At 34.8% G+C, this 25,540-nt stretch overlaps 1 protein-coding gene across 2 annotated transcripts in view; it reads left to right on the top strand.

Annotated features, from left to right (window-relative positions):
- Positions 1-25,540, top strand: part of RICTOR (RPTOR independent companion of MTOR complex 2) — a 75,778-nt gene that overhangs the window by 17,662 nt on the left and 32,576 nt on the right. Inside the window, exons 3-17 of one of the 2 annotated variants that reach the window (XM_015653041.3) lie at positions 540-637; positions 9,217-9,281; positions 11,411-11,542; positions 12,515-12,578; positions 16,130-16,256; positions 17,142-17,311; positions 17,556-17,623; positions 18,678-18,745; positions 20,016-20,098; positions 20,703-20,790; positions 21,635-21,725; positions 21,871-21,937; positions 22,068-22,148; positions 23,516-23,616; positions 25,139-25,301. In XM_015653041.3, coding sequence (XP_015508527.1) covers positions 540-637; positions 9,217-9,281; positions 11,411-11,542; positions 12,515-12,578; positions 16,130-16,256; positions 17,142-17,311; positions 17,556-17,623; positions 18,678-18,745; positions 20,016-20,098; positions 20,703-20,790; positions 21,635-21,725; positions 21,871-21,937; positions 22,068-22,148; positions 23,516-23,616; positions 25,139-25,301 — 1,466 coding nt within the window. Of the gene's footprint in view, positions 1-539; positions 638-9,216; positions 9,282-11,410; positions 11,543-12,514; positions 12,579-16,129; positions 16,257-17,141; positions 17,312-17,555; positions 17,624-18,677; positions 18,746-20,015; positions 20,099-20,702; positions 20,791-21,634; positions 21,726-21,870; positions 21,938-22,067; positions 22,149-23,515; positions 23,617-25,138; positions 25,302-25,540 lie in introns of those variants that run through there. The other variant, XM_033520500.1, reaches the window with a different exon arrangement.

The following is a 25,540-nucleotide window of genomic DNA, read 5'->3' as shown; positions in this document are numbered from 1 at the left end:
TCTATTTAAAACATTGAAAGCATGGAAAGCAATTAATGTGGGGACCAGAGAGGAGATCTCATCTTTCCAGAATCCCACCAACCCTTTGTGTGGAGGAAAGGAAAGGAATAATGTGGTGTGCCAGTAACATGCTATGTTTTAGCTTCTGTTTTTCAGCTTACTTTGTCTTCAAATTGCAAGGGGATTAAAGGTTAAGTTGTTAATTTACCTGTATCACAAGATGTAGGGATTGGCATTTCAGACACTAAATGGATCTCTTTGTCAACTGCAAATCCAAGATACTGATTAAAATCTGGTTTAAAGTAAAGTCTGTCTTCCATGGCCTTTAGCATTTATTCTGCAGATCTCAGGTATGCCGGGTTTTAGTCCCTAGCATAAATCAGATTGATGCTTTTTGGAGCAAAAGTGCTTTGCATCCCTGGAATCAGGAGAGTTTACCTATTACATGTATGAAACTGCATGTCGAATGCACGTTTAGATTTTTCTTCATTTTTTCTTTTCTTCTGCTGTATCTGCTAATAACCTCTTTTCTTTTGCAGACCCTTGTGATAATATGAGAGAGATTCTCCAAAATGTGGCCAAATTACAAGGCGTGTCAAATATGAGAAAATTAGGTCACTTGAATAATTTTACTAAGGTAAGAGCTCAAATAGTGTCATGGAACAAATGACTATACAGGTAAAATGTTTTGTATTTACTCAGTCAGACATTGGCTGGGACATTAATGAAATTGCTTAACATCACAGAACAGTACTCAAAGCCTACGTACTATGGGGAGGGAAGATATCAAATAAGATCAAGCAAATATGTGAATGCAGAGTTATGCTGAAGGTTATGTGCCTGTCTGTCTGGCTGAATTTTTGTAGTATTTCAGTGCTTAAAAGATGGAAATATCTCACAATTAATGGGTTAAGTTGCATAACTAGAGCTAAAGATTTGGTTACTACAATTTGTGCAGAGTTGAAATCAAAAAGGTAAAATGCCAGACTTTCCGAATGTAAACTGATTGGGTATGGTGAGGGGCAGGACTGTGTTGATGCACATTATATGCAATATTTTGGACACTAACAAAACAGGAACTGCAACTTTCACTGCAGTTTTCATAGTGAAAAATATTTAAAGAGTCCATTTCTGATACATGTCTACGTTGATAATTTTTGATGTGCTTCTTCCAAATCATAGACATGTGACAGGTACACACTGAAAATACAGCAGATATATTGGAAGCAGCCATTGTAAGCTGATGAGGCAAGAATTAAAAACTTACTGCAGGATGAGGGTGTGAGCTGAAGAAAGAAACTGAGAAAAATGTTCAGAAGAGGAGCAAGTAGCAGTTTTTTGGGTAAAAGAGAAACCTGTGGAGAGAAGCTGAGATGACTCCTGGGAGGTGATCAGGGAATTAGTGAAAAGGTATTCACTGTAGAATGGTGGGTGGTTGTGGTTGGACCAGTGTTCCATTTTTCAGGGCAAGGGAAACGTGTTGCAGTCAGCAAGGCAGGTGGCATTGAAACTTCAGTGTGAGCCTTACCCTAATTGATGGACTGATAGAGGACCTGGTGTGTTGTATAACTTTCTCACAGAGATGGGGCAACACACCTGAAAATGAAAACTGGGTTCTTGTATCTGAGAATGGATCCTGCAACCAGCAGCAGCCAAGAAATAACATAGTAGAGGAGAATGTAGAGGATAAAGTAAGGTTTAAATTATGGTTGCAAATAAGTTTGTTAAAAGAATTGAGTAAGATTGCCAGGAGTGCAGTTGAAATTTTTTAGTCAATCTTAAGTGGAAGAGCGAATACTCAAGGGAAGATGTGAGGAACCATTTGATACAAGAAGAACAAACATTAATGATAACCTTTGAAGTCAGTGTCTTGGCTGTTAAAGGCACTCCTTTTGAGATTGACCACTTCAGTGGTAATGTCTAAAATTCACTTAACAGAAGAGTGAGTACTGAGAGCAAAATCACAGTAACAAATGAATTTATCTTCTAATGCATTAATAGCAAATCTGTAAGTGCTAGATTTTCCAGATTCTTTCAGAACATGTGTAGGTGCACAGCATTTACTAAGGAATTGAACTTCACTCTGAAATCTCTTCATTGGGCAACAGCCCAATGTGTCTGTTAAAGGCACACCTTGTGTCTGTTAGACATCAGCCATTGACAGAATGTTGCTGTTTTCAATGGGAATCAAAAACGTTTTACAAGAAAGCCCTTTATTCTGCTAGAAAAGTCTGATGCATAGCTAGGTTTCTTTCTGTGATAATCTGAAAACTTTGAAATGTGAATTCTTCCAAATTCTCTAGTTGTCTTAAAATTAAAGAGCTGGATTAGGTTTGTAGATGCACAATATGTAGTGAAAAGTCAATATTTGAAACTATGGATCTTGAAATAGGGTCAATTTGACTATTGAAAATCAGATGTTAAGCATCCATAACTGTGTTAAATAAATAAATATGCATATTGTAATTAGAAGATGAACCAAATATTATTTTTGAAATATAGTTTTGAGAGATTGCATAATACCATAATTGAATATTTTAAAAATATCTGTGAGTTTTGTTAAAAATACTTCCAAAAATATTGAAAATGGAAAATACTTACAGAATGGAAGGATGGTATTTATAAATTGCACTTAAAACTGGCAGGAAATTATGAGTTTGTGAAAAGTAACTTAAAAATTAAATATGATGTTTGAAGATGGAGACTGTAGTTCATAACCTGATTTTGATTCTAAATCAGAATCTGCTCTGCATGAGCAAATCATACTACTCAATTTAAAATTGAACACTTGTTCTTATATTCATCTCCCTGGAATATGTACTTTATAAGTGTATAACTTAGTGCATTTGGTTTTAAAAACTCTTCCTATTTTTGTTTGAACTGTAAATGCAGCTATGAGAATAGAATAAAAGTTGCAAGTTGTACTGTATTGTCTGCCTTGTGGTTGGAACAATTCTGTGTTTTTCATTCCAGTGGTTAAAAGTGAAAGCCTGGAGCTTGGCAAGATGGTTTTATTTCGTTTTTGCACTCTGTTCTTCTACCAGGAGCTGGTATAGTCTCAGTGCCTCCTTTGTGAGACAAGAGTGTAAGATTGATATGCTAAGGACTGAGAATGTTTGTATCCTGTCTTGAAATTACAGTGAATACGAACTTGATTTGTTTCTAAATTGGTGCATTATGTGGTCCATTTTTGAAGAGCTACTTGTTATCTGAGATATTTGTACTATGGACAGGGAAGGATCCTTTGAAAAATTTTAATAGCATTTTTCAGATAAAACAATATGGAAAGTTTATTATTCTCCTGCTATATATATTATTATACTTAAAAGAAAACATCTGAATTAGTTTAAGCAGTTGCTCTCAACTACCCCACATTTTTCCTTCAAAGACTTCAAATCTTACTATTTTAGTTCTTCAGTCAGGGAAAGCATAAGTGTTTTTATGACCTTGAAACAAGTTAATATAATTTACTCTATTATAATTTACTCCATTTACTCCACAAAATGTGGAGTTTCCTTGCAAGGATCATGATAGACACCAAGTCTTGTATTATTTTCAAGATATCTGAGGTGTGTTACGTTCAGATTTCTTTACTTGAAACTGGGTTGGATTTTTAAGGTGAGATCTGTTCTTCTCACTTCCCTTTTTTTAAGAAGCAGGAACATAATCATCCTTTAAAAATTACTGAACTAGTACTGAACTAGACTTTAGGGTTTTATGTAGAAGTAAATACTTGAAATATTTTTTTAATTTTTTTTAATAATGGTGATCAAAAGTCAACAGGAGTTATTAGTCCATCTGCAAGAATGAAACAGTAAAGCAGATACTTCATATGAAGCTTGTGTGCTTAGGCACTGTAACTCCTTTTTCATTGCTACTTCCCTTTAAGAGAAATATAAACTAGTTGAATTCAGGTCTCCACAGCACCTGTTATTATTACTGTGCAAAGTATGCTTTTTACATGATATTTTACAAAAAACTTGCATTTCACTTACCAAGTTTTTGCTAGTACTACTTACTAGCTAAGTCATTAGTGTTCAAGTTCTTTGCTCTTTATCTGCAGAATGTGGGTTGTTCTTGCCCAACAGGTGGTCTAAGTTTTCTGTTCCAGGAAATTAGCATTCCCAGTCTGGAGATGCACAGGCTATGGAGAGGTGTGTTTAGTTCTTAATTGCAGCAGCAGCAGCCATAGAAATTTTCTGCTTTGAATGAGAGCACACTCCTCCTCTGCTTCTTGTCACCTAGTAAGTGAAGCTGCAAAAGCTTCTATGAACTACTGCCTCAATCTATATTACTTTTAAGCCACCCTATTTAAGCTAAGTTATATTCCAGCCTCAGAATCCTGTTTGAGGATTTGACCTCCCTTAAATGGTCACTGACACTTTCAAATGTCACAGCAGTTCACACATTGAATATGCATTTAGCTCCTGAAAGTTGAGTAGGATTACCCATCTTTAGTTTATATGGCCACCTACATAAGACAAGAACCTTGAAGTTTCCCAGCTTCTGCTGATTAGTACCAAAACATCATGGTTGCATCTTTTGGGGTTTCCCCACCCCCATGTGAAGTAGTAAGTGATAAATGACTGAAAACCAGAATAAACTGTACAATTGCATTTCCCTAGTGGAAAATACCTTTGTGATTTGAAGTATTTATTTATAATCCTCTATTACAGAAGATTTATCCCACAGGGAGCTTCTGAGAGATCCTTCATACCCTTGTAGAACTAAAAGAATATTTTAATAACAAGCTGAAAAAATATACACTGATATTGTAGGAATTTCTGGTTTACTTTCAAACAGAAAGGTACTTCCTAAAGGATAAAATAAAGCAATTAATTTTAGATACAAACTTAGCAGTGGAACAGCATCAGTAATACAGCGATATGGAAAATAATGTTTACAATCTGTTTGAAAGTAATTGTCATTATTTAATGAAGCTCTGCTGTTCTGCTATGTATATCTGTTAGCTTTTGACAATGCTGCTGATTTTCACTAGTGTGATATACATTGAGTGGCTTGGATATGGATATGGCCATAGAGACTTTCAAAGACTGTGTCTCTAGTTCATAGTCTGTCATTTTAGAGTGTCTTTTGGAAAACCCAGGTATCTTAGACTGAATGCATTGCCTGATTGTTACATTCATCCAAGTAGATCAACTGCTGGTGACATCTGAAATCTCATGATAACGTAGCAGGTAGGAACAGAACATAACATTCTAAGAGACATTAAGCTATGTAACAAATGTGTCTGAATCCAGAGTCCACAGTTTCAGTAGGGGCTTCTCTTAAGGCTAGCATCTACAAAGTGGTCTCCACTTTAATATTACCAGTGGTCCTCAAACTGTATTTCCAAATTTATAATACAGTAATTATGTTCTGAATGCACAGAATAATATTTTTACCTAGTAATTGCTGTGGCTGTTCTGCTAAGTATAAATTTGAATGGTCTCAAATGTGCGCTGCACTTGTGTATGCTGTTGACCTCCTATGGTTTTGTTGTTCTGAGCTACCGTTTCCAAGACATGTTGATATGTTACTCATATTGCTGTGACTCATCTGAGTAGTATGAAAAACTCATAGCTGACAGTTAACATGAAAAAAACCTTCACTGTAAGTTAGTCACTGTCTCGCCTAATGTGCATACCATTTAGTCCTAATATTTAATCTTGCCCTCAGAGAGCCTTTGCTATGCCCAGTCACTGTGTATTTGATCACAAAATTTTAATTTTGAGGTGGACTCATTTGCAGTTTTGACTCACAGAGTATGGTTTGGTTTTGCCTGCACCCGTGTAGAAATATATAAAATTTATTGTATCTATTTTAAAATGTATACTTTTTATAGGTAGGATCTATATATGGAAAAGATAAGTAGTAGAAACATATAAATAATTTCATAATGTTAGACATTATATGATAACCCATTGCCATTTTAATGAATGATGTCAATGTGTAGCCAAAAATAGATTTCAGTATTCTGGTACTACTTGAGTTCAGAGTTGTACTATCATGGTATGCATGTTAATTGTTAAATCTTACAGTCAAACATATGACAGTTACCTGACTTTGTCAGGAGTTCAGCCATCTACAAATACCACTGCATTTGGGCCAGAATCATTGATCCACTTAACATTGTTTGAAGGTGAAATGAGAAGAAAGCAATAACATTTTTCAGTATAATATATTTAAGGACAGACATTTATAACATAGAGAATAGCCAAGGAATTGGAACCAGCTGGACGGACTATTATTTGCAGCAGCTTCCATGGCTATTTTTCCTCCTTTCAAACTTTCAGAAATCTAGCCTTAATAACCAGTTTTGGGTTTTTTCTCCTAGATTAAATAAACCAAATGGCTTGACCTCCAGGGCTGGATTTTCTACATGCCTTGTCCATTTTTCTGCTACACTGTTTCCACTTTGCTCTTAAAATGTGGCACACAAAATTTTGTTCTTGCAATTTTGAGAGCAGCTTGTGAAATGAAAAAGTCTTTTAATCTCAAACTTAATGCAGTCCTATTAGTAGTTCCAGAGATAAAATTTGTTTTCTCTTTAGGTTTAAATTAACATTCTGAATGTTAATTTCTGGACATTTTCTGTTTCTCTGCTGGCCTACTTTAATTTCTTACGTGTCTGTTAATGCGTGGTACCCTGAAGGATATGATACGCTGTTCTATTATTTAATTAAATCTTCTTACCTTTGGGTAAGAAGGGTTTGGGCACTCCTTTCAAGTCACTGAAACATTTTTTGAATTCTGATCTTGCTGTCCGTATTTTTTGGCCCTTTTTTATATGGAATATTTATAAATTACAAGGAAAGCTAATGCATAAGTACTGGTGTCCCATTAGAGGGAGAATAAATTAGTATTTTCTTTTCAATGGAAGAAGTATTTCAGATGTATACACAGACACCATCAAATGCTTCTTGTTATTGCTGTCAAATTCAGAAATTTAGATCCAAACAGCAGTTAAATTTCATGAAAGTTTTAACTTGTCAGGTTACATGACTGTGTTTGAATTTCAAGATAAAGTCAAATTCTTTTCAGCATTGGTGAAAGTGTGTGCAGTGGGAGCACATATATAGGTGAAAACAGATGGTATGGAGGAGCTAATAGCCACTGTATATATTTGGGGAGAGTGACAACCAGACTAGAGCTGGTCAAATGAACTGAATGTTTTGTAGCAGTGTGGCAAGTTAGGTGGGTTCCTGGAAGATGTCAAATGCTTCAGTTTAATCTCAGGACTGCTCAAGATGCAAACCAATGGTGTGTGATAGGAGACTAGTTTCACTAATGCACTAGAGTGCACACTGCAGCAGCTTTCTAAAAAAATGGGTTTTTCCTACATCAGAATTTCAGGTTTTTTTTAAAGTAGGAAAAATAGACTGTTGAGGACAATCTTTTGTGTTAAGTTAGGATTTCTCATTTGTGTCTGCAGTGGAATGCTGGGGGAGAGGTTTAGATGTATAAATGATTAGCCTAAATAACTATTGATGTAACTGTCTGCAACTGAACAATGAACTGTTTTTACTCACTATCTTCTCACACTGTTTTGCTTACACTCTGCCAGCCAATTTTTACAGTTCATAAGATGTCAATAGAAATGCTAAAGCAGCAGTGGTGGCCTTAGGCAGTCCAACAACATGGCATAAAAATAGATTGATGTTAGGAAGTGACATACTGTCATAACCAGTTAGTGCATCAATTGTCTAGTTTTATTATCACTTAAATTTGAAAGGCGGTAAAAAAGGTTATGTAAAAACTTTCATTATGTGTTATAATTGTCTTCGTTTAAGAAAATCACAAAATCCAGAATACTTCAATGAAATTATTTGAGCCCAAATGTGAAGCTGATCCAGTCCAGTTTCATAATATCTCATTGACAGCCTTGAATTTCAATATTATCTAGGTATTTTTCTTGAAAGACAATTTTATAAAATGTAATGTGATCACAGAATAAATTTCTACTTGTTGAACATAAACCTAAATACTGTTTGAATTTTAATGATGTTGCTAATAAAAAGGGTTTACTTAAAAGCTGAATTTCTGTGTAATATGCCATTTTTTCAGATGGAGGTGAACAGCAAAACTGAAGTGTGGAGCACACTAAATATTTTAACTCACAGTAGCCTTGATTTGGCAGTGCTATTATAAATTTCTTATTGTTAGCAATACACATAAAGAATGTGTCACAGGGTTTGATATATTACAATATTTTCAGAGCAGAGGTGATGACTAGTTAGCACAAAATACTTCTTGAATTCCTAACTGAGGAGAAACTTAATACTGCACTGACTTAGAACAGAACACATGCCCATTTTGAAAACAGAGAACAAAGTGCAAAGCTATTGCAATCAGTATTAGTCACTTGAGTTTTTGGAAGTGCTTAGAAAAGTGCTTTGGGAGTTGGACGTGAAAATATTTTATAATTTTAGCCAGGGATAGTAAGTGAGATTACCAGGAATTTTCTTTGCTGCTCTTGAAAAGAAGAGCAGCATCAGCTCGTCTTACAGAAGAGATTGTTTTCCCTTCCTCAAGAGGCTAAAACATTGGCAACCTAGGTTACTCCTTTTAAGCATGTGTTTGGACTTAAAAACTGTGCTTGTAAATCTTTTCTGTTCACAACGATTAGATATGGTTGAAGTGTCCAATTTGTGACAGTTGATAGTTATCTTTTTGTGTGCATAAATTCAACCTTTCCTCTGATTTTTCAGAGGTACAAGTTCTACACAATAGATGGCAGGCCAAGACCAAATGTCAGTTACAGGACACTTGCTTGCCTTCTGGGTTTTTTTTGTGGTACTGTGACAAAACATGACAGTGGACCATCAGTGTTAGTCTTCGTTTCAAAAGTCCTACCTGAGTCTCTGCAGATTTGCTTTGACTTCAGTCATTTTTGCTCTCTACTCAAATTACCAGCTGCCAACTAGCAATCTGGCTAGATTGAAAATAGACTGAAAAATGGACCAACCAGTACAAAGCTTACAATTGTGCAACCTTTTTTTGGCATGAGAATCCACAAGTGAGTCTCCATATCAGATGTGTATAGGAACACAATATGAACAGCAGAAATCTCTGGGGAATCTGAAGCTGGTACCCTCTCCCTTGCTACAAATTAAATTCCTCAGTTTTTTTTTTTAAAGCATTTCCCAAAATCTACAGGTTTTCATCATCATTTTTGGTGAGCTGTAAATAACAGATATTTTCTTTCATTTTCAGCTTCTGTGTAATACTGGCCATGCTGAAGAAAAGTTAGGTTTTACCTATGACAGCATCATAATATGGTAAGTAGTAGAGGGTATTAGAGCAATCCTAGGGAGCTTCAGTTGTTTTGGTGCAATTAAATAAATTTCATTTGTACTTTTCAACTAATATTTTGTATATTATATGTTTGAAATTTCATAATGCAACTATATAACCTGCAAATATTTTAATGAGTAAAATCAGAAATATATTATTCACTTTTTTTGAGCAGAGACGAACCCTTCAAGTTAGAAGAGTAGATTTCTTCATTGTTTTCCTCACAGATATAAGAATGCTTCTAAATATTTCAGTACTTGTAGAAAGCACTTCTAATAAAAATGCCCATCTACAAAATACGGAGCATACACTTGATACAGAAATCAGGATTTAAAAATTAGTATTTTATGTTGTATTGGTGTCTATATGTCCATGTAGCACTGCTTTCCCTGCTACTGATTTGCCCTGTGTATATACTTTTAAGTGGCATTTATCTATTTTGTGGCCATTTCTGACTAGTCAAATGTAACTGTGCTTATTTCCACACAGAAATTTGTAAATTTGTCTTGAATACCGCCACTGATGACAAAAGCAAATAAGATCTAATATTTAATGCATTTCTGTGTTTTTCAATTTACATCTCACTTAAGGAAGGAAGTTTAGGAAAACTAATTGCTCTTTGAGCAAACTGCTGGGAAACCTTGTGTGATTGTTTTCTTCATCGGCTGAAACTGATGTCTTATCTTTTTGACTAGCTGTACATTTTCATTGCATACTTAAAGACAGTGGCATTTCTCTTTTTGGTAGCTTCTGCTTTTGAGTGCTGAATCTCATTATAGTCTTGTCCTTTGTAGTGGTTTCACTGTGCCAGTTCTTTAATTGATCTACAGCTTCCTTGTGAGAGGAAGAGGAGGGGCAGACACTGGTATCTTCTTTACATTGACCAGTGAGGGAATGGCCAGAAGTTGTGTCAGGGAAGGTTTAGTTGGATATCAGGGAAAGATTCCTTACCCAGAGGGTAGTTGGGCAGTGGAATAGGGTCCCCAGGACAGTGGTCGCATCCCCAAGCCTGGCAGAGTTCAAGAAGTATTTGGACAACATTCTGAGGCATATGGTGTGACCCTTGGGGTTGTCCTGTACAGGGGCAGGAGTTGGACTTGAAGATCTTTCGTATTAAGAATACACCCAGTATCAATGCAGGCTGGGGCTTGAACTGATTGAGAGCTCAGCCCTGCTGAGAAGGAATTGGGGGGTGCTGCTGGATGAGAGGCTGGACATGAGTCAGCATCTCCAGTTTTGGAAGTCCAAAAATCCAGCCGTATCCTGGGCTGTATCCAAAGCAGTGTGGGTAGCATATTTATAATACAGGAAAAATGGTCTTGAAACAATTCTCTACTTGGTGGTGAAAGTAATAATCAGTTCATCTTTATTGCAAATGATATGGCAGCCTTTCTGCTTTGTCTAGGTATCACCAGGGAGTAGGCTTCTCTTACAGTGAGTTACCCAGGCCAGGTATTTACCAAAAGATTCTAAAGATTTTTTTGTGTTGGAGTAGCTGATTACCACATATGACAACCCTAGGATAAGGAAAGGAAAAAATAAGCCCTTTGCAAAAGTAGAAATTCAGTCTCACTGGCCAAAGTATTTACATTCTTAGATGTTCAGTGAAAAATCCTTCTAGAAAACGTCATTGGGAGGTTGAGGATTTCCCCCCCATCCTGCATGTCCTTGAGGAAGAGGGACAAATCTCTTGATGGCCTTCAAAAGGACAGTGTGCTGGTTCTTCCATAAGTCATTTGTTCTTACCTACCTTATTCTACCTCTTAATTTTCTTGTACTCTTCTGTTTATTCAAATAAAATTCTTAATGTTGTGCTCAGCTGTTTTGTCTAATAACAAGTTATGTACAGGTTTTGGTTCTATGTCATTTCTTCGATGTGCAAGCTGTTATTTGGGGGAAAGATTAGTAAGATTTTTATACCATCTGCAGCTGCTGACCATGATGAGGGCTTGCCTTCTAGGTTGCATATGCGAAGACTTGAAAGTCAGAAAATGAGTTCAGAACATTTATTTTTAAAAATAATATCTTTTGTCTTAAAAGTAACTGCATGTCAGATGATAAAGTCTGCCTGCTGCCTAATAGTTATTTATCCCTCTTGTTTTCTTCACTGTAGTCTGAGGTTAGCTTTACTAAATGAAGCAAAAGAGGTGCGAGCAGCAGGATTGCGAGCCCTCCGCTATCTTATTCGAGACTCCAGTATTCTCCAGAAGGTGCTAAAGTTGAAAGTGGATTATTTGATAGCCAGGTAATTTTTGTCCTTCTTCGTGTTGTAAACTGTAAAGATGTAAATCACTTGCTTTTTCATGGTTGAGACAGAAGTGTTTCCATATTCTAATATGTTCTTAGTGAGTAGTTTTATAAAAGACATTTTTCTTCAATAGAATATTTCATCACATGAGCTAATCCAGATAAAATGCTAATCCTAATATATGATAAATTACAAATAATCCAAAGAATTCCTTTTTTTTAATCATAAATGCCATTAACTACAAATTAATAAGGTTGAAATAATAATTTTAATTTCTTAAGTACTTGTATGGGTGTTGTTTGATTCTTTGTATTATGTATTGTATTTGCTGTGGAGTCTCCAGTAGAAAGTCAGAACTAAAATGTATTTGATGCCCAAGAATTTGTAGTCTAAATATAATCAATGACACAACAGAAAAATGCTAAAGGGCAAACCAACAGTGAGATAATGCAATCACTATGATGAACAGATGTAAATAATAGCATTTCTAGTGCTTCCTGTAATTAATTTTTTTATTTAATATATTAATATAGATGAGTGTGAATTTCTGTTTATAAATATATATCTGTAGTTTTAGTTTGCTGTTTAACTTGTTGGATCAAAAGAACTTCTCTGATCTGAAGACACTCTAAAGTGTGTTGATCTGAAATGTTATAAATACTTGGTATGGTCTCATTTGCAAATGAAAAATGCAACTAGCTTGGAACATAAGTGTTGAAGCATAATGCTTTGCCATTTTATATTTGAGAATGTTCTGCTGGCTTAATTGTAATGAAAATAGCTGAGAAAATATAAACCAAAACGAACTGATATGTCATAATAAGTATATTTGCTGAAAAGTAGTTTTTAAACCATAAGTCAATTATTTGTCTTTTGTACTCATGTACATAAATATTAACCTGAGTTGTTAACAGTGAAGGTGGAAGTTACTGTTGTTACAAACAAAATGTGTTTTTTAACTTACTTTAGGTGCATTGACATACAGCAGAGTAATGAAGTAGAAAGAACACAAGCACTTCGATTAGTCAGAAAGGTAAAATCTCCTATGTATGGTTGTATCCACTGTGCAACTCATTTGTGCTGACTCCTGATTGTCTCCATCAACAGTGCTTTTTCACAGTCTCTAATACTTTGCTTTACCTTTATCATGTAATATATCTGATAATTTAAAAGACAGAAAAATGTACTGAAGAGAGTTGCTGTTCGTGGCAGTTGATGCTATCTATCCATAGGATTTTGTGTCAGATACTTAACAAAATGTGGTTAGTCTGTGGTGGTTACTGTACCGTGTACCCATGGATGTGAGATTTGAAAGTAAGGTAGCTGTATTTTCAAGTTCATCCTAGAGAAATTGGCATATAGAGGTATCAAATGTATTCAGGAGACATAATACCCTGCCTTTGTGCTGGACTTCACTATTCTTTATTGTTCTCATATAAGAATATGACTATATTCTTACGTTCTATATAATAAAACTGCCAAGGACTGGAGTAAAGTTTGAAGTAGTTTAAGAATGGTTCCCCAGGAGCACTGTCTGTGTTAAATCTCTTTTTGCATTTTAAATCTAACTAAATACGTTTTCTGTCTTACAGAAGATACCATGTACTTGATTAACAATTGTGCCAAAGAAAGTGTTTTCAATATTCAATATGGCTACCTCCAAACACAATCAAAAAACAAACAAAAAAGCCCCACTATAAAGGAGCAGTTCCTTGAGGAAATTGCACTCTATACAAGTTCTTTGCTAATCTACTTTGAAATAAGAGCTTTGTAAATCAGTAGATGGAAACACATCCATAATTGGTTTTATTTGGGTCAAAAATCTGTCCTCTGTATTTCTGGGCTTTTTTGACCATTTCTTACTTGAGCAAAAACTTCCATCTTGCATGAAAAAAGAGACAGCAAGAGAAACCAATTCATTAGTTTGATCTGAAAAAATTATGGTCAAAGAGAAACATCAAAGAAATCATATAGCTGACCCTTGGTGGGTTTTTTTTCTCCACCATGGTGCAAGGGTATTTGCATGCACCAGGTGTGTGCATCAAATGCACAGGCTGTGCAGCCATGCTTGTGGTTCCTTGATGCTGGGAACTGTGTTGGTGGAAAGCCTTTTCTAGCATCTTTTACTACTTACATGTAACAATTCAGTTTTCGTAAAAGACAGTGTTAGACCACCAAAAAGCCACCCAGCCTGCTACCACTAAAGTTAGCAGCTTTCTCATGTGCTGTCTAGGCCACAGCAGTTAAGCATGCATTGGCATAGAGCAGTCAGTACTCAAGAAATTCTCTCACAAGGAATACTGTGCTTCCTGAATAGCACATACTGTATTTTTCACACTGTCTTTTTGTTACCCTGCTCTTGACCTTTTTCTACCTCTGTCTTCATGTCCCTCAGTCTGAGGACTTAGTGACTTGATGCCAGGATTCCTAAAAGATTATATAAAGGTCTAAAAGGGAAGGATGGATGGCAAATAAAATGAAAAAGAGCTAACAGACTTTTTCAGAAGATAATTTACTGTGAAACTGAACTGGGTTTTTCCAGTATCACAGAGCTGTTGCTTTCTGTTTTAGGATTTAACTCTTAAACTTCATCTTTGGTAGTAAAAATGTCTGCAAGAATTGCCTAGATTAAAATTTAAGCCTTCTCTTTTCTTTCTTTTCATAGAGAAGAACAAAAAAATTACTAATATCTCTTTATGAATTTAGAAAAGGCAGTCATGTAGTTTGTTTTGAAAATACTAGGTTTAAATGGTGTGTAGGAAGATTTTAAAAAATCTGATTTTTTAAACTTGATGTCCAAGAGGTTTTGAAGGGTGAGTGCTCACTGCCTGTTTTGACTGTAATCACCTCTACATTTACTGGTAAAAGCTTCACAATTTAACAATATCTTCAGCATGAAAAGGATGGTGTGAAGTTGTTCCATGGAAACATTTTTCTATCTGATAGAAGTCAATAAGACTTTTTTTTTTTTTTTTTTAATAGTCCAAGTGTTTTCTTAAAGCAGAAATCAGGATTAGATGCAATGTGAACCATTTTGCTTCCTCTTTTCCAATGGAGTCTTAACAGACCAAATGCCTAGTTTTTATTACTTATTTCATCTTAGCTACTTGTAAGTAGCTTTCCATTTCCTGTCTTTAGAACTGAATTTTAATACCTAGAGCAGCTACAAAGTAAATACAAAAATTTGTTTATTCTACTGAAGTGTTTAGAAAAGAGTAAGAAACCTTTCCTTCTCATGTCTTGAAAACAAAGAAGACAATGAAGCAGAACAGCTTGCATCCTCACAGGCTTCTTGTGTCCTCACAGGAAGTACCATGTCAATCAATATCAGTAGCAAACTGGTTGCAGTTTCTGGAGTGGATTGGTGCACCTATTCTATTGCTTATTCTTGTTTCGTCTAGCCAGTGTAAAAGTGAGAGACTGTGTGGGTGGGATAGAAATTGTTGGGTTTTTTTTAAGTCCTGTCGTAAAGTTTCCTGTTTTGTTGGCATTATGTATAACAAGAAGCTTCTCAAAAACGTGTATTTAAGGATAGATTTGTTGAAACTCTTCCAGTATTTTGGTCATAATGATCATAATGCCCTCTCAACATCTCTGTAAAAAAAATATAAAAAATTAATCGTCTTTGCACAAAACCTATAACATATCAAAGGGATATGTAAAATGGATATAAGACAAAACATTTTTGGAAGAGTTATGAAGATAAGCCTGGTTTTGTAGAAAACAAAGAAGATGATAAGCAAAAACATGGGAAATTAGCCTTAAATTTTTAGATATTTGGTGGATATTGAGTATCTTTTTATGTCTCATTTTTATTTATTAGTGAGAAAGAAAGGCAAGACACCTGAGTGGGCTATAAAACATTGCACTGTTCCCTTTTTAGGCAGTCAGACAAAAACTTGGCTTCCTCCTTGGTAATATATCTGCTTAGTGATATTACTGTTCTGGAAGGATACGTGTACTTAATTTTCACAAATTAAAAAAATGTGAACAGGCAGTTGCACAGCCTTTGTAATCAAAGCCTCACTTGGGGGACGGTGAAGAGTTTGTGGTATTAGTTGGTTGTCCAGGAGTGGCTTTCTTTACCTTTAATGCATCTTGTTCCTTAATCTGGTGTGAATTCTGGCTGCTCCAAATAGACAGCTGAGGCTTTCCATGGTGCAGGACATCCTTAATAGTAGTAGTAGTAGTAGTAGTAGTAGTTAGTAGTTAGTAGTAGTAGTTAGTAGTGTACTCTGTGTCATGGAGTAATGTTCTTTGTCAATAAAGATACAATTGAGGAAAAAAAACTGATGAAGGTAGTCTTAATTCTCACTGCAAAAAACATCTTTTAAATTCTTTCTTACTAAGATAAAATATAAAAATAAACAACAGAAGCAAGAAGAGAATGCTAAAGTAAATTGATAAACAAACTGAAATGGAAATAATTTCAGGAGCAAAAAAAGTAGTTGTGTAGATTCACCACATACAACCAAGTAATTTGTGGACTGGTCTGTCTAACTGTATGCAGGAAACAGAATGCTGTTAATGTATATTTAGAGAAATATGAAGAAACCAGAGGGCTTTTTCTTTGCTTTTTGGCAGATGATCACTGTGAATGCTTCATTGTTCCCCAGTTCTATTACTAATTCTTTGATAGCAGTTGGAAACGATGGTCTTCAAGAAAGAGACAGAATGGTTCGAGCATGTATAGCTATTATCTGTGAACTAGGTAAGGTAATTTTTCTTAATTAGGGTGTAGTTTTGACGTGGTTGTCATTCACAGTATTTGTTTAATGAGAAATTGTATGCTAAGTGTTCTTATTGTCATTTTCCTGGATTTTAGTTATTAGCATTATATAAACCAAAATTACTTAAAACCTATTTATGTATCGTAGGCAAAGGTTTCAGGTTTTCATCTTTCTTTCAAGACTTGGCAGATTTTGGTTTCCTTAAAAATATTTCTGTCCTGTAGTTGGTGTTTCTTAAACTAATGGGAAAAACTTTTAAAACTAATTTGAAATAGGGAGATTTCCATACACAAGATGCTGACAAATTTGCAAGAGTTCAGACAACTACAAAATACCTTTCTTTTTTAAAGTTTTGCGGTGGGTACTGTAGTTATCAGGACAGTGATATGACAGTTTATGCTAACTCCGTAAACTTTCATTTGGGTGCTGATTTTTGAAGTTTTTTTCAAAATGAATCAGTGGGAAATAACTTCAGCAATTTGTTTTCAAGATTAAAGCTTCTGTTTTAAAGAATAAACAAATTACTCTTAGTTCAATATAAATATTTTATCTGTGTTGGTTCAGTGAAGCATGAAAACTTTTTATGGGGAAATCCAGAAATTACTATATGGTAACTTGGTTGGGAGTTAAGTTGGGGAATGGCCATATGCTGGAGACTGACCAGTATTTTTGTGTATGATAAATGAGTCCAAAAATTGCAGTTCATTTCCAGTGTCAACGAGTTCCATTAAAAGCTTTACATATGCTTCAGTGTACAGTGTTCAGGACAAATAAGATATTCATACTTGAGATGACAAGTTTGTCATATGCCATGAAATGTTTTATTTTTGATCACTGGCCAAAATTACTTGTTTTCCTTTATCTAGCACTTCAGAATCCTGAGGTGGTGGCTCTTCGGGGTGGTTTAAGTACCATCTTGAAAAATGTGATTGACTGTCAACTAAGCCGAATAAATGAGGCTCTGATAACTACAGTTTTGCACCTCATTAATCATCCAAAGACACGACAGTATGTGCGAGCAGATGTAGAATTAGAGGTGAGTGCAGTTTTACTTGTTTAGTGACAGAAATTAAGCACTGTATTACTCATTAAAATGTTTTAGTTTTGTCTCATATTTCTCTGTGTTAGTGCACAGTGTTGAAAAGATAATGTTTCAGGCTAAGAGCCTAGGATTTATAAAGCAGGAATAATATGACAGTTTGGAGGGGGACTGAGGAAGGGGCAGTAGCAATTTAACTGTATTTTCATGCGAAAATAATGCATGTCTTTCTTTTGTTTAGCGAATTTTAGCCCCTTACACAGATTTTCACTACAGGCACAATCCAGACACAGCAGAAGGACAGCTCAAGTAAGTGTTGGTGCTGCTACTTGTGCTATCAGTTATGTTCATAACATTGGAATTATGCTGTACTTCCTTCCAAATACAAAATTTCTAGAAGTCTAATATAGTAGGCCAGAGTGCAGCTTTCTAAAATACAGTTAAGTATTTCAGATTTAAAAGGGCTTGTTTAGCTTAGAGAGGAGAGGGTTGGGGAATATCCTCTGCTGAGTAGCAGACATTTTACTGCCAATGAAAATGTTTTCAAGATGATGTAGCCAGGGCCCAGGTGGTGTAAAGTGGAAGGACAAGAAGCAACAGAAGCAAATTGAAGCAAGAAAGATTTCAACTTGATATAAGGGGCAGGGGGCACTTTCCAAGAGCTGGAATAGGTTATCCAGAGAGGTCTTGTTTCCTTCATTCTTGAGAGTTTCTGTCACTCACCTGGATAAAGCCTTGAGTTTTTTTGTAGTTATTCCAAGCTGGCTCTGGACACTGTAAAAGGAGTGTGTGCTACATACTGCATTTGCTGAATTCTTGCAGCGGGGTTGAACTAGATGACATTTAAAGGTGTCTTCTAACCCAAACCATTCTATGTTTCTATTACCTGGCCTAGTCTGATAACTGGTGACTTTTTGTGCAGTAATTTGGACTAGAGAGAGATCTCCTGAGATGGCTTCCAACTTGAATTATTCAAGATTTTTTAATTATCAAATGGGATTAGGTGCTTAGGGTAACTGATTAAGGTCCAAATCTTTACATTTCTGCTGTAGACTTAGTGTCAGCGGAGGTGCAGAGTGATTCATCGGACTCCTATAGGTGTTTTTGATGTTATCCTCCTGTGGAAACTCCCTTGGAAGAGGAAAAGTAACAATAATTTAAAATTATAAACCTTTTCTGTGTGTATATACATTGTGTAAATACATATGCACAAATATATGCATACAGAAAATACTTCTTTTACTCTGGATTTTGTCCCCCATCTCTCAGTTAACTACCTTTAATAATAATACTGTAATACTGTTTGTTTCATAATTATTATGACAATAATAATTCATTAAGGCACTTGTTATTTTAATGTCAGGGAGGACAGAGAAGCACGATTCCTAGCTAGTAAAATGGGAATAGTGGCAGCATTTCGATCATGGGCAGGTAAGATGTGTTTATTTGTTTGAAACTGGACTATTTGAAGTGTAATTTTACTTTTTAGTATAGATGACACAGGATCTGTCTCATTTGATATGTCTAATTTCTGTCAATAACCTGCTACAGTGTTACTTAATATGCGTTTTGATAGTGTAAAATTGGAGGATGCAATACATAGTTTTCTTAGACTTCCAATAAACCACAGCTTTTCCCCTCCCTGTGTAAATGCCTTGTAAATTACATCTTGATGGTCATTCTTGAAATCTAGTGGGTGAAAGGATGTTTATAATAACACCATATCAGGAGAATTTGCGTTTGAGATGGTTCTGCTGCTGTAAATGAAATCTTTTGTCTGTGTTAAAGAGATTTTTGGCAAATACTTTACCTGCTTTTACCAGCTTAAGAGAAATTGGAAATGGATTTAGTTTGCAATTTTTCATATAGAAGACATTTCTAAATCAAAAAAGTTTTTTTTTCACTTTCCTAAATCCTTTCTCTGAAATATTATGTGTAAGATGAAGGTACTGCTTGGGGATTTTTTTTATTTTTTTTTTCAGCCAAGACACTGTCTTGGAAATCTAAATCAGTTAATATAAACATTTACAAATATTTTGGGTGGATTTTTCCAGGCTATATTTAGGCTGTTTTATGACATTATTTTTGTTATTAAGTTCCAAAAATTATCACTAAGCTTAATTTTAATATCCAGGTATCCTTCAAGTTTCTTGTGTGTTCTCACATGCTTGGAGAGGAAGAATATGATGCCTTTCAAAACTTCCAGAAAGCAGTTTCTGATAGGTGTATTACTGCATCTTCTTACACTTAGGGACTTAGATCTAATAGCTGTTAGAATTCACCTGGAAAAGGATATTAATTGATTTCTTAGGTAAAGATGCAGCTTTTGATTGAAATGCCATACAGTTCTACTTAGATGATGAAAACCTTTCAGGCTTAAAAGTTACTCATTACAGACAGTTTTGTCTTTTTGGCATTTCTTCCATGCTTATGTTGTTTTCATAGATAACTTTTGAATATTGTTCACAGTAGGAAGGACAAAAGTAGCACCATTTTTAATGAGGTTATAAAGTTTCATGATTAGGGAGTTCTGTTAAATATTATTAATTGGGAAGGAAATGATATAAAAATGAAAATGTTTATGATTAGTAATTTTTTTAATGTATGCTTGTTCTCAAACTGGAAATCTCATTTTACAATGTGTCTGTTGTCCTTTCTTTTGTTGATGAAGAAATATTATTGTACATTAAATGTTTTCTAGGCATTATCAGTCTGTGCAAACCTGGAAATTCTGGGATTCAGTCTCTTATTGGGGTACTCTGTATACCAAATATGGAAATCCGGGTAGGTGGTGAATATTTAGTACTGATGTAGAAATAATACTTAATATTTTATTAAGTTATTCTTAACCTTTTAGCAATTTAATGGTTTAAATAAATGCAGACTCCAGTTATCAGACAGTTGTCCTTGAATTTAACTCCCAAAGTTCAATTCTATAATTCTGCTATAAAAATCCTATGAAATTGCAAAGTACACCACATATGTGTGACAAAATGGAGGAAAATATATACGTTAATTTTTACTCTGTTCACAAATCAGAGCAAGTTTACAGTAGCTGCAGTGGCAAGTTTAAAGCATAATAATAATCAGAGTTGAATTCCAAGTAAATAAAAAAATTCAAAAATTAAACTTTCGAGACAGAAGTTGATGATTCCAGATGTAACTAGTCTAAAAATCTGCAATCCAAGTAGTATTCATAGTGACAATAAGGGACAATTCAGAAATAAAAAATCCTCATCCTCTCTTCAGTTTATTTCAGTTTGTGAAAAAAAACACTGCAACAAGTGCACCAGTGTTAGTGCTAGAATATCAAGGTCAGTATTAATAGTCAAAAAAGAGACAATTTTGTAAATTTGTAAAATTCCTGTTGTGTTGTTTTCTTTGATAGCGAGGTCTGCTTGAAGTTCTCTACGATATATTTCGCCTTCCTCTCCCTGTTATTGCAGAAGAATTTATAGAGGCGCTTCTCAGTGTAGGTAAGTATTTAAAACAATTCATATAAGAATTCTATTAAGCTCCTGTACAAATTTGAAGCCTTTGCTGTCTCTTATGTATTGTAAATTGCCTTACTATTAACTGCTTTATCACTGAATTTATTGGTTGCTCTGAAGTCTTGTTTAAAATTCTTTATCACCTGTTGCAAGTTTTATGAAAGATCAGTATAGTTAGGTATTAACACAAAAGACTGTAAGGTCAGCACTACAGGTGAGACTTCTTTGAGCAATTAGCAGTATTCAGAATTGTGGGTGTGTTAATGAATACTACAGAAAAGTTATTAAGCAGTGTTTTCTGTATATTGTCTATCTGTTATCTGCCCCCATTATGCTTAGACTTCTGCTTTTTTGAGGGCAAGTTCATGCTTTTTCATGTCCTTAAATATAACCAAGTTAGTATTTTACCTTTAGAATTACTCAGTTGTAAACTGAAGAGAATTATCTGGGTTTTTTTTTAATTTATAAATAAATAAATCATTCTTTGTTGCAAACTTGCTGTTTCTATATATGGATGCCCCTTGTAACGTTTTAGGTGCTAATGGTATTTTCTGTTAAACATATTTAATGTGTTTATGAATTGGAAATATCATAGTTTTTGTTGACACTTAGATAAAATCTTTGTCCTAGCTTTCAAGGTACCCTTGCTTTGTTCAGGCCTGTGGATTAGGTTTATTAGAGAACCTCTCTGACAAAATTTTCTGTAATTTGAAACCACCTGAAATAATATTTGCAGGCAAGAATTATTATTGACATACCGACTGCCATTAAAATAATAATGTAAAAGCCAATAATTATAATTGCCTTTATCCACATTTTCTTGTTTTAGATCCAGGCAGGTTTCAAGACTGCTGGAGACTTTCTGATGGCTTTGTAGCTGCCGAGGCTAAAACTGTTTTACCCCATCGAGCCAGGTCAAGGTGAGGATTTAATGAACTTAACATTGTCTAAACCATTCTTCTTGTATTGTTTTGTAGCAGTGTGGACAAAACATTTTGTGGTTTCTTGCAGGAACAATAGGAAATGTACTTTCTAAGCAGTTTCCTTACTTTTTTTTCTCCTTAGGCCTGATCTCATGGATAATTACTTGGCTTTAGTGCTTTCTGCTTTTATTACCAATGGACTTCTAGAGGTAACTAATGACTTTCAGTTTTAATAGATGCTCGCTACTTTCTTTCTGCAAGAGTTCAAGTAAGATGTTCTACCTTAAATGTTGTAATTCTTTTTTTGTTTTGTTTTTTTTTTTTTTTTTCTTTCTGAAGGGTCTGGTTGAAGTGATCACAAGTAGTGATGACCATGTATCTGTCAGAGCAACTATCCTTTTGGGAGAGCTTTTGCACATGGTAAGTACCACTCTTTGTAACTACTTGTAAATAAGTACCACTCTTTGTAACTACTTGTAAATAGGTATTTGCTATTATAGCATTAATTTGTATTCCAAGCTTGAAACATACAGTTTTCATCTGAATAGTAGATTAATTTCACATTACTTTTTCTGGCACTTCATATGTTATAACAGGTATTATTCAATAGGAAGACTTTTGGGAAAGTATTCACAGTGCTAGGGTTTCTGCTCCAAGGCTATCTGTAGCTCTGACTCTCACCAGGACACTTTCTTGCCATAGCAGCAGTCATGTTTTAAAGCTGGAACCCGGCAAACACACCTATCATTAACGGTGCTTGGGAAAAAGACCATTGCTAATATTTTTGCTTTTCTTAGGATGATGGTCAGTAGGTCTCTGACAGTGTCTTTAGCTTCCTGCCTCAGGGGAGACAGATGAAAATTTTTTCATGTTGAGCTTGATCTGCTTTTGGTATTTGATGTTACTCGTTCAGGCAACTCCATCTTCGTGGACTGCTCCTGCAGCAGGGAAACTTAAACTTCATTCCACTTCTGTGGACCTAAGATAGCTTTTACAGTATCTTCTCTTTTAAACTAACCTTGTGATGAGATGATGATACTGTTTTCATAAAGGCTCCAGTGCTACATTTCAGCATTCACTTTTTATAATATTATATGCTATTTTTTGGTTTCCTGAATGCTTTTGAATGGGAGTGATTGTTAACTCACATTAGACTGCCGTAAAGCGCATATATTTTTTGATTTTCTGAAGAGGTGATCTGTTAATTGGATATGATATTGTTTCTCAAAAACTGAAAAAAACCACTAATTATTTAGTGTTTGGAAATGTAACTAATTTCTTTATCTTCTTGTTCTCTAGTTTCCAGAAATATTTTCAGAACCACATATGTTTATTAAAAGCAGTTAAATGTTTAGTAACTTAGAATGTTATCTTAATTAATCAAGGGGTTTTTCTCAGTAATGCTTTAGTAGAAATCATCAGCTTTAATTGGATTTCTGATTTTAGGTGTTTTTTTTGTACTTTAATGCACGTGGCATAAGCATATCTGATGCTTTGCAAGTTTTTGCATGTTACAATTTAAACTCCAGTGGAAACAATATGTCCTACAAAACTCTGAAATTGTTTGAAATTACTTTTTAGTGTAATTTAGGTTGATTAGTTAGATCACCAATTCAAAATGGTGTGTGTAATTATGCTCTGACATAATTAAAAGGTAATTTTGTTGTCATAAATTTCTGAAAAACTTGCGAGAAGTGGTAGATTCTTTAAATATTGATCCTAAAAAGATGGATGAAATTGTTGTAAGAAGTTATTCTAAATGGACTTCTGTTGTTTTTTTTTTGTAGGCAAACACAATTCTTCCTCATTCTCACAGCCATCACTTGCACTGCTTACCAACACTGATGAATATGGCAGCATCCTTTGATATCATGAAAGAGAAAAGACTGTAAGAATTCTATGTTACATTTGAAAACATAAAGTTCTGTCACAAAATGCCATCTTCTGGTACTAAAGTACCCAGTATCTTCTGGGTACTTTACATAATTGAAACTTCCTAATGGATGAAGTAAAATAATTTGATAAATTCACATGTCTTTTAATATGTATTTCTTCAACTTTGTGTTCTTAGCTGCTTTTCTTTGTAGAAGACAAATTGAGTGTTTTGAGGCTTCTTTCACGTATAAAAATGTATTTGTTAATTACTCTTGCCATTTCTGATGTCTTGTCAGATCCATATTCTGATCAGTGCATCAAAATGTTCTGTCTTCCACTGTGTTGTCACTGATAAATTACAGCATTTTTCCAAACTGCTACTGTGAAATAATAAGTGCTGCTTGTAGAGAACTTCCTAAAAGTGTAGTGCTCTTCTGTTTTTTAGTTTTGAAGGTTTCATATATGTCAGTGGAAAACTTTGATATGCATTAACACCATTAGTTTTCCAGAAAGGCATATCTGAAATTTCAGGACAGGATATTTCACATGGCCAAAGTGTGGGGTGAAGGAACAGATAAAGAGCACAAGACAGATGTTTCTGTATTACTTGGAATTGTGCTTTTTACCATTTCTGGACATACCTGATAGTGTAATAAGAATTCCCATTTCTGTTGAAAGGAAGTGATTCTTTAGAAGTAGCATTTTTTATTTGAGGATCTTGGCATTGGTCAGCACTCTGCACTGTTTTATAGTCTGAAAAACTGTAATCTGTGTTACAAATTAAATTTAAATAATTTAGATACATGACCAAATTCAAAGGTATTTGTTTGAAAAGAAAAAGCACTCTCCTACACTATGACAATTTTTGTTTATGGGGAAGAAAGATAGACATAACTCCTCGTTTTTAGACTTCCTTATCTTTATTTGCTCAGTAGGTGGGGTTTTTTTTTCTGCTGCCACTGTTTGTAATTAACTGTTTTTACCCTTGTCAGCTGTCATTTATGTTACTCCCTGTCTTTTCCCAGAAAACAGAATCATGCTGTTTCTGAGCCGTTTAGATATGAGAGCAGGAAGTGTACTGTTGATACTCCTGCCACCCTTGCAGGGAGGTGGGGCAGGGATTGAGACTGTATGAGAGACACTTTCTTACTCTAAATTGAATCTAGCACTCTCCACTACCAACTTAACTGTAGGATATTGATCTACTGTGACATCTCACAATGGAAGTCAACTTAAAACTTTCCAGTATCCTCTGTGAACTGTGACAAACACCACTAATTGCAGAGCACATGAAAAGTTATCAGTGAGGATAATACTTCAGTGCTAGAAACTCTAAAAGATCATTTTCTATATAATTTCAATATAGGACTGAGTCTTTTGGATGTATAAAAAAGTGTCTCAAGAAAATAATTTTTTTTTTGGTTCAGAATTGTTGGTCAGATCTTTCTTGAATTGGTTACTCAGGAGGTAGTGGTCCTCTTTAGTCTGATAACAATTGCCAAATACTAATTATAACCTTTTTTTTTTTCTATTAGGCGAGCAAGTGCAGCACTCAACTGCTTAAAACGTTTTCATGAGATGAAGAAAAGAGGCCCTAAACCTTACAGCCTCCATTTAGATCATATTATTCAGAAAGCAATCTCAACGCACCAAAAAAGGGATCAGTACCGTGTGCAGAAAGACATCTTCATTTTAAAGGTATCATGAGAATTCATTTTTCAAACCTGGATTTGACACTGTGTTCCGGAAACTTGGATCATACTCCTCAAGCTTCACTCAGTGTAATTCAGAATCATTTTTGTGATTCTTTGTAGTAATTTTTTTATCTCATTTGTCTTGTGGGGACTTGTGGATACTAAATTGCATTTCTAGAAATGGAGGAATGAAATTCCAATAACTTTTAATTTTTTTTGTGACCAGTTGTGATCTCTTAGGTT

This window comes from Parus major, chromosome Z (assembly GCF_001522545.3).
Source record: "Parus major isolate Abel chromosome Z, Parus_major1.1, whole genome shotgun sequence".
In the NCBI taxonomy this organism is placed as follows: domain Eukaryota; kingdom Metazoa; phylum Chordata; class Aves; order Passeriformes; family Paridae; genus Parus; species Parus major.
The sequence above is the reverse complement of the archived record's forward strand: the minus strand, read 5'-3'. Positions and strand labels throughout refer to the sequence as shown.